Source organism: Zingiber officinale, chromosome 2B (genome assembly GCF_018446385.1).
Source record: "Zingiber officinale cultivar Zhangliang chromosome 2B, Zo_v1.1, whole genome shotgun sequence".
NCBI classification, from domain to species: Eukaryota; Viridiplantae; Streptophyta; class Magnoliopsida; order Zingiberales; family Zingiberaceae; genus Zingiber; species Zingiber officinale.
This window is the reverse complement of record NC_055989.1, coordinates 55288161-55297449: the sequence shown is the minus strand read 5'-3', so window position 1 is coordinate 55297449 and position 9289 is coordinate 55288161. Positions and strand designations below refer to the sequence as shown.

Genomic DNA, 9289 nt, shown 5'->3' with positions numbered 1-9289 from the left:
AATTGCTGACTTGAAGTCTCGTGACAAATAATCTCTTATGAAATTCAAAATCAACTGTCTACAAAACAGTCAACATGATATGCAAGGAAAAGAACATACAATATAAATAATATGCAAAGTACAACTACATACAATATACTCAATAATATGCAAAGTAAAACAAAATACAATACACTATCTGATACTTCCTCGGTAGCAATGATAAAAATTTCGTTCACCAAACTAACCTTTTAATCTTTAATATATTTATGTGGAAGTTTAAATTTACTGTATATAATTCCCAACCACATTCATTTCAAGCATTAAAATCATCCAAGTTGAGCAGCCGAACAGCCACATAACATTAAAATAATTCAAGTTGAGTAGCTGAACAGCCACAACTGACAGTAGTAACCTGATAAAATTGAATCATCCTTTCAAAATCATGTTGGCCATAGTTAATTGGGAGATAGGCATATATCATTCTTATCCTCCAATAAACTCTATCCAAACCAATATCAAATGCATTTTGCACAATTGTTCCACCTTCCATTCATTTCTTCTACACGAGAACGTAACGAAGTCAGAATAAAAGTTGTCACCAAAATGTTTGATCAGGTTGATTGAAAGTGCTGCAAAGAGGATAAACACAGGGGGGGCGGTTTCATCTGTTAAGCCTGTAGCTCCTCCCTCTGAAGGCCCCGCTACCAGTGGCATTAGACGTGTTTGGCTGACCACGATAATTTGGTTGTACTCCCCAATCCAATGAAGCCGCCAATCTGTGTCTGTAAATCAGGTGGGTCAAGGTTCAAACTGAAACAAAAAGTTAGCAAGATTTTAAAACCCAACCAGCTGCTTATCCGACCGTTTCTTGATCTTGATAAACAAGGATGGAAGGTTAGCACAAATCAAGTATTAATCAGGCAGTTCATGAATAAATGAGAATCCGTCACCAAAATACTGTGTCCATCTAGTACCACCAACCAGCTTGGTCAATAGTAATTTATATCAAAATGAACTAAAGAGTATATTTACATTTTTTATGGTTTGTACGTATATTTAAGTCTATTGGTATCTAGGTCAATGTTCGCAATAATTTGATATGAAATCTCATTTATCAAGTTGTATAAAATGGATAGGAAGGTGCTTTATTTGGGAATTCTCAAGGAACCCCTATATGGAAATTCTTCATTAGCAGACACCTGATCTAGATCTAGATATTCCTCCATCAAGCTAATTACCACCCGTGCTAATCGTCTAATTAATCACCAGTGCTAATCATGGCCACCAAGTACTAAATAGAGTAATCTGACTTTATAAGGCCTAGGGAGATGGTAGATGATAGTGGATGGGCTAATCATATTTTTGAATATTAATCGATCCCATACTTGAGGAAGAGAGACCAAAGAAAACTTGATTAACGACAATAAAATAGAATAAAAATTATTTAAATATAGACGATGATATAGTAGAGGATAAAGTTTAATAAGGTAGGAGGATCCATATATCCAACCTCACCTAGACTTGGTTGTTATTATTATTAATTGATCCTGTACTTGATTAAGTATCCACTACCCTAACCATTTAATACTCTAACTTAGATATTAAATTGGTATCTGCTCGTAGGTACCGAAGTTAAATGTGTAAAATATTCAGGTACATGCAATTCTAGATAATCTGAACCTAATTATTAAGCATAATAGAATTCCCAAATGTGAACCTAATTGGGTACCTGTGGACACCCAACTATCAGGTACCCATTGCCGACTCTAATTTGGTTCAATTAAGATAACTTTAGTAAGATGAGTCAATATAAAAGGATACACCCAGAACGGCGTCTTCAGCAAATTCCTTCCAGTAGCAAGTGGATGTAACACTGTTAAGAAGTAATATGAATGACCAGCAACGATTCCCAGGAGGCTTGGCATAAGGCGAGAGCCAAATATGACATCCAACATAAGCATTGCCCATGGTAGATAAAATGCCTGCAAATTGGAAGAAACACTAAGATTGCACTCGGATTGCTGATTGTTTATAGAATCTAGCAAAGCAGCATATGATATACCCTCAAATTGACAAGGCCATATATATTGATCTGTGCAGTTGGAAATTCTCGGCTCCAAACATAGAGAAGCATGAAGACCATAGACGTCCCAAGAAAGGGAGACCAAAAGAAAGGAATGGCAGATAAAACCTAGAAGAAAGCCATGTGAACTCACAAACTTTTAATGCTTGCTACTCAAAACTAACAGAAAGAATTGAACAGAGATTGTGACTCAACAATTGTACACAAAAAGTACCAATATGATTTGAAAAAAAAAAGGTAAACAGGCACTGACCAGTAAGATAAATGCTCCGAACAACATCATCCAAAGAAAATCTGCTGTGCGCTTATCAAATGGACCCCTCTCCAATTGTACACCGTATCTTGCTCTACATTTCAATTTTGACAACAATTGTACAAACTATCACAATACACTTAAGAAACTTCACTCAAATTGAAACAACCATACATCATTAGGAGCCGTACGCCAAAGTTGATTGAAAATGGACCAAGGAAGAAAAAGTTGGTAAGAAGCCTCCATATCTGAAAATGAAAAAAGATTGGGAGTTTTCATATGTAAATGGAAGAAGGGAACAACAAGCATGTGAAGTTGTTAAACTAACATGATTACAAACTATAAGTGGAAAAAAAAATGTCAGAGTGATTGGAAGGACTAATTATTGGTGCTTAGTAACCAATGATATGATCACAGTGATTGGCAAAGGGACTGACTATAAGTGTTTAGTGATGGATGATATGTTAGCTAACAGGAACGGAAGCATAAGAAAAGAAGCAGTGTTAAAGAAGTTAAAGGATGAAATTTTTTGTTGTAGGTCTTGCCAATATAGCCAATTAGAAATCTGACTGCTACTGCCAATATTGATAACCAAGATATAAGCAAGCCAATTAAGAAGAGGAAGAATTTCAAATAAATTAGTGAATAACTACAACAAAGAAAAACAGGAACAGAAAAAATGGTATTTCAAAGATGAAGCAAGAACGCAAAGAATTTCATCACTAATTAAATGTTCTATGAAAAAATCCAAGTGATATTATACCCAAAAGATTCAGTGGTTTTGATGTGTATAAAAAGCTTCAATCAAGGTGTGACATGAAGCAAATTCACAAATTCCATTTTTGAAAAAAAATAAAATACCCATGCAATATATAGTAAACTTTTTAGAGACAATGTCATGGCACTTAAATTTGAAAAAGAAATGACCATTACTTAATTTTATTGTGGAAAGTAAAGATTTTAACAAACACAGAGACTGAAAGACACATGTGAACCTTGAAAACATATATTTTCCCTTTCAGAAGAATTGCAAAAGGTTAAGAAAAAACTAAAGGCATCTTTGCTAATTTTGATATATATTTTTAATAATCAAATTGCCTATGAGAAGTAACATCTTTGCTCTACTAATAACTTCATATATCCCATTTTAACATTCTCATCTCTACTAAATTATTTAGTTGGTAAAGGAATAATACACACAAAATAATTTAGTAGAGATAAGAATGTTAAGATGGGATATATGAAGTTACTAGTAGAGGTAGTAAAGGAATAATACACACTAAAATGTTGGTTATACATTGATATATAACCAACAACAACCATAGATATATAGCCAATAACAACCAGAAACTATAATTGATTGTACCTAGCAAAGGAGTAAAAGGGCAGCATCTACCTGAAACTTAGTAAATACTGGATGATATATCAAGGCAATATTCACAGGATCAAACAAACCCAATTGGAATGCTGCAGTAGTCAAAAAGCACAGAGTACCATAAGCCTTGCTCACTGGTGGAAGAGAATTGTAGAATCTGGAAGGAGATGCACTTGGTAAATGATACATCAAATGCATGATAATAGGTTCAAGACTCACAACCATTTCAGTTGCTGTGAATAATTGTAGTAAGTATCTTGATCTTGAGAATAAATATCTTATAGCAAGTACAAGGCCACGGCCGAACATGCATATATAACAGCAAAACACTCAGAAAATAAGCCTACAGAATACATCATTCCTATCGCAAAGGCATAAAGCTCATCAATGAGTGATATATTTATGTATGCACACAGCTATGTATCAATAAATAAAACATAACATTTTCGTGTTTACATTTTGGATAAATTATAAGGACTTCTTAATAAGACCTATTACATGTAATCCTTAGTTTCAAGATTGCATAGTGTGAGCAGTTAATATAGCTCTTTGAGATAAAATAAGAGGAAAATGTTAGATGTTCAAAGAAAACCAATGGAATGGATTCTACAGTTAGAAGAGTTGAATCAATTAGACTTGAAAATATAAGAGGTAGAGGGAGATCAAAGATAACCCTAATCAATATAATAAAAAGTAATTAACTGATTTGGATATTTGTAATGTGGCCTTGCAAAGATTTTATTGGAGGGATAGGATCCATTTACTAAATGCTAAAGAATTGAACTTTTACACTGTGATGATGATGATGATTACCCATGAACAAAACACTCAGACAAAAAAATAGTGGCATCTCCACCTGGTCAACAAAGAAGAAATTGTCGTATTTTTTAGTTATCATAAATTTGGATTAATATTTTTTGGATCAATCACAGCTTAAATCCAAGCATTTGCCGCATCATAGAGTTTTAATTAAGTATGGATCATGTATACCGGTCCCCATTAAATCAATTTTTGGTTGACTAGGCAAAAATAAAATAAAATAATGCTCTGGGGGTACTGCCTTCAATTCTGAAATCTACAGAGAATGCATTGCAAAGTGCAATTAGACCTTAATTGGGGTTTGTGTAACTGAACCTTGTACCTTTTATAGTGTATGTAGCCCATAGGGCGTAGCGCAGACAGTGGACGCATGACATCTTTGGCGTAATGGTCAAGGGTCGATTCTCAAGAACTGACAACCTGAGGTTTACCCTACCATGCACCTAACGTCTGCGTACCTGCATTTACTTTCCTCCATATTTGTGGGGCCGACACTAGGAGGGTCGTTAACGTAGTGGATCTACATTTTTTTATAGTGTAAGTTACAAGTCTAAAGTACCAAGAGAACTCTATGGTCCCAGCTCCTACACTTCCACCTTTTATGATTTTGCTAATTCAATCCATTAGATTTTTTATTCACCCAGTTGTACTGTTAACCTGATGAGATTCTTCCTTTGTTTGCTTTAACGAAAGTTACAATTAAAGATGTAGGAAAGGGCATGGTAAAACATTCAACTCAGTTGTTTGTTAATTTGTTTTTCAAAACAGTATACAGTTAAGGGTAAAGCTATGTGAATCCTAAAATTATAAACCCTTCTTCAGCAGGAGCACTGTTAGTATGCTCATTCTTTCTTGGATAGGGACTTATGCTATGTGGCAAAAGGTGACTTGCTCACCCCAAGCATCCCTCACCGTCGGCCCTATAGCGAGATGAAAGGAGTAAATCACGGTGACTGAGCGGCCTCTCTAGGTGGGAGAGATTTTATTCCCCAAGGGATTGTTCCCCGGGATTCGATCCCTGCTCTCATGTGGACTTATGCTAGCACATATTTGCAGTAGCCAACAATCCTTTATCAGATTCTCTTGTTATTGTACGCCATGTAAAGGAAATAGATGTATAATGTAGTATTCAAACATAATAATAATCAGTAATTTAAAAAAAAGAGATCCTTTAACTGGTTTATTTTTTGTTCCTGGACCATGAAAAAATATGAGGCCATGTGACCACAATCCATATTCATCCATCTTCTTTTCCCCGATTCTCTAAAACAAGATTCCTAAGTCTTGAATCACCTAAGTAATTTCATTACATATTTCTTCGAAGTCGGAGCATCATACCATGACCTCAATGTTTCTTAAGAATATTTGTCACAAGGACAATGTTGAGATTTCATTTCAAAAGTCATGATATTTGCTTTCATATACAATAGAATGACATACTTAAACATATAGATGGATGCTTTTGAATTAAAAATTTTGGAAGGTGGTTTTCTATGGTTGAGGTGTTAGATCTTAGTAAGTAGGGCAAAGGATTAGAAATTATGTGATCAATTAAATGCTTTGACCTTGTAAATTTGCATGATACAATCTGGTGCCATTTCATGTTAAACTTGAAAAAAGTTGGAATTTTCTTGCAATTGTGAACTATGCACCCTCTAGGTCAACTAGAAACTGTATCTACCTTGGACTCTAGGTCTTATGTGACATTAACAAACCAATGTATTTAGATGTGCTCAAATATCTAGAATGGGTACATTAGAAAATACAAGTTTCATGAGATCACAGTCAGAGCAACTTATTTTTTAGATAGAGCAAGATAAATGACAACACAAAAAATATTTGAAGCTTATGCTATAAGAATATGTGAGCCCTTAATGATCCACTCTTTTTGGATTAATCCCACTTGGATGGATTCCAGTCCCAAGGATCAGTTACAAATTAGTTTACCATCTTAACAAATGCCTTGGATGATGGTTCACTTGCAAATTGCCACCATGACCTCCATCAAGGTGACCCTCTATCTCCCAATTCTATCCAAAGTCCTAATCATGGATCCTCTTAACAGATCCTCCTCCTAGACCACAAGCTAACCTTGTCCATTTCAAGTCTATAAATCCAAGCAAAGGCACTTCGACTAGAACATCAATTACAACTTCAAGTGCTTCATCTACAACAATTTTTGATACTCTCCACTGCAATATTTTCTTTTTTAGTTTCTTCCATTTATTCAGTATTGAGCGTGAGATCTTAACCATCTCTAGCTCCATTCTCAAGTTGTTTTTCGATTCAGTTTTGCATGTAAGGTCTTAACCTTCTGGTCCTTCTCTATTCTTTATCCCTAAATTTGTTAGACTGATTTCATTAATTGAGAGAAACACCAACCCAATTGTCTAGGATCTACACTTATCCTAGGATGTTGAAGAGTATAGTTACATGAAATACAGGTTGTTGCTTGCCCCTCATGATTCCCACCATATGAACATGAACATCACTAGATCTTTGGACCAGCTAAAAGCTAAAGGAAAATTATGGTGCGAGTTCTTCTGAAAAGAAAAACACTTTATTTAAATTACTAAGAGAAAAAACAAAACGCAATATTTGAGATAACATACCCTACACTTGAAGTAAATCATATTAGAAAAACGAAAGAGCAGGTCAACTTCGGAATCCTATGAAAGCCCTACTAAAGACAGCGCAATCAAACACATCCAACAGCATATGAACCAAAATCAAAGATAAGAATCAGAGTGAGAAACTTCAGAAAAACAGACAGCAATCAAAACCTAACCTATCACCAATTTTAATTCAAAGATGAACTTAAAGCAAAAGATATAAATCCAAACAGCAAAAATTGACGAACACATCTGTTGTGGGAACAAGAGAAATTAGGGCTTATGCCGAAGTTATTGTTCATACTCAGCGGGAGAAGACATCCTTGGTTTTGCGAGAGGATCTCAATCTCGATCTCGATTCCTGTCTGTTTATCACACCAGCTAAGGACGGAAGAACTATAGAGAGGCTTCTAGTGATTGACGTAGAAAATCAACGGGGACCTTCGGATCGCCGACTGTCTATCGAACCCAGCAGGCCGCGTTACGTTTACAAAAAGGCCTCGAGCGATCGACGTGGCAAAATGATTTCGACCGTCCGATCGTTCGATCGAACGGCAAGGGCCCCGTTATGTTTACCAAAAGGCCTCTAGCAATCGACGTGAGAAAATGATTTCAACCGTCAATGAAAAGGCTTTTTGGTTTACTAGGAAAAGAGAGGGAAGCTAATCAGATAAAGAGAGAAAAGGAAATGAAAATCTACTTGGCATGCCCATTTTAAGCGAAGAAAACACTTAGATTATAATAAAAATATATATTATTTTATAATTTTTAAATAAATGAGTTATTGATATTTATAAATTTTATTATCTTAAGTCACTAGAGAAAAATAATCCAGTAAGGATAAATTCTAATGTGATTATAGATGTGGTTCAGTTTAGAGTCATTTCGGATGTCTAAATTGAGACTATGACTAGATCCTAGTCTTGAAAAAACATGATCTAAATCATAAATTGATCATATTTTTTAATGTGTTAACTCTGTTTTATAGAGTAATTTTTGTTGTTTGGACTAACGTATTTTGTAAGAAATCAAAACTGCAAGTTGGTTGTAAAAAGGGTCTCCAGGTGTCCGAAAAATATCCATGCGCCTGGAGATCTGAGCACCCTAATCGAGTCTAGGCGCTTGAAATGGCCCGAACCTAGACACTCAAGCAGAAGAGTTGGCGCATGTTGATTGGTCATAATACGTCAGAGTCTAGGTGTTCGGACGGTCGGGGCCCTTGGAAATGGATGAAGTTTTAGAGATAGAGCTTCGACGTGGCGTAGAGACATCAATAATCCGAGCGTCCAGACATGGATAAGTCAGTGACAAAGCAAAATCGGATATGCCTCGATCTAGGCACCTGGGGGTGGTCCAGGCACCCGAAGATGGCTATAAAAGAGCCTTCGACTAGCAACCATGATAGAACTTTGATACAAGCAATTACGATCCTTTTGCTGCTCCGGTCTCATGCAAGTTGCTCTACTATGATGCTATGACACCGACTCCAAGCTTCAACTTCCATCTACTAGGAGTGAGTATATTTTAATTTAAGTTGCACTTATCTATTGCTTTTTATTGAATAGAGGAAGTGTAGGGCTACTACACTTCCTTCGATTATTTATACTCGATTCTCTTTTCTAGGGGTTTCAGAAGAGGTTTTTAGTAGATTGTCCATCGATACGGTTTGAGAAATCGTGAGTCTTAGAGTAGGAGTCGTTGAAGGCTCCGAACCAAGTAATCGCTTGTGTTCATGTTCCTTATTATTTTCTACTCTTTTTAAATTCCGTTGTGCACTCGTATTTCTTAAAACCAAAAAAGAGATACTTTAAAACACACGTAATTCACCCCCCCCCCCTGCACGTGCTTATAAGTGGTATCAGAGCCAGTCCACTCCGAATTGGTGCAACTATCAATCGGGCAATGAGTTTTTTTTTTTGAAAATTATATATATATTGAGTAAAAAAATATTATAAAATTTATCATAATCTTTTTAATTTTTTATTATTTTTTTTGAAATTGGTACAATACCACTCGAGTCATTGTCTTATATATTCACTTTCTCCCACACTACTAATCCAAGATCTAGTCTTGGCAATCACCTCTCTCTATTTTAAGATGTCTCATCTAGAAGGGCAAAATATCCATGAATCTTCACCATACGATCAAGAAGATTTCACCTACTA

The 9289-nt window shown here is 35.5% G+C and overlaps 1 protein-coding gene across 1 annotated transcript; it reads right to left on the bottom strand.

Moving 5' to 3' along the window:
* Positions 1-308: 308 nt before the first annotated feature.
* Positions 309-7618, bottom strand: LOC122045657 (derlin-1-like). The gene is made up of 7 exons (XM_042605975.1): positions 7429-7618; positions 3715-3850; positions 2493-2566; positions 2319-2412; positions 2045-2173; positions 1804-1964; positions 309-764 (listed from the first exon to the last, which is right to left on the bottom strand). The coding sequence occupies exons 1-7, from the start codon at positions 7443-7445 to the stop codon at positions 644-646; spliced, it is 732 nt and encodes a 243-aa protein (XP_042461909.1). The 5' UTR covers positions 7446-7618; the 3' UTR covers positions 309-643.
* Positions 7619-9289: the final 1671 nt, after the last annotated feature.

Excerpts from the sequence above, each read along its gene's own strand:
- LOC122045657 (XM_042605975.1), bottom strand. Across the intron at positions 2,174-2,318 it reads TCGGAGCATTTATCTTACTG|GTTTTATCTGCCATTCCTTT; the intron begins GTCAGTGCCTGT and ends GCTTTCTTCTAG. Across the intron at positions 765-1,803 it reads CTGAAGACGCCGTTCTGGGT|ACACAGATTGGCGGCTTCAT; the intron begins GTATCCTTTTAT and ends CCTGATTTACAG.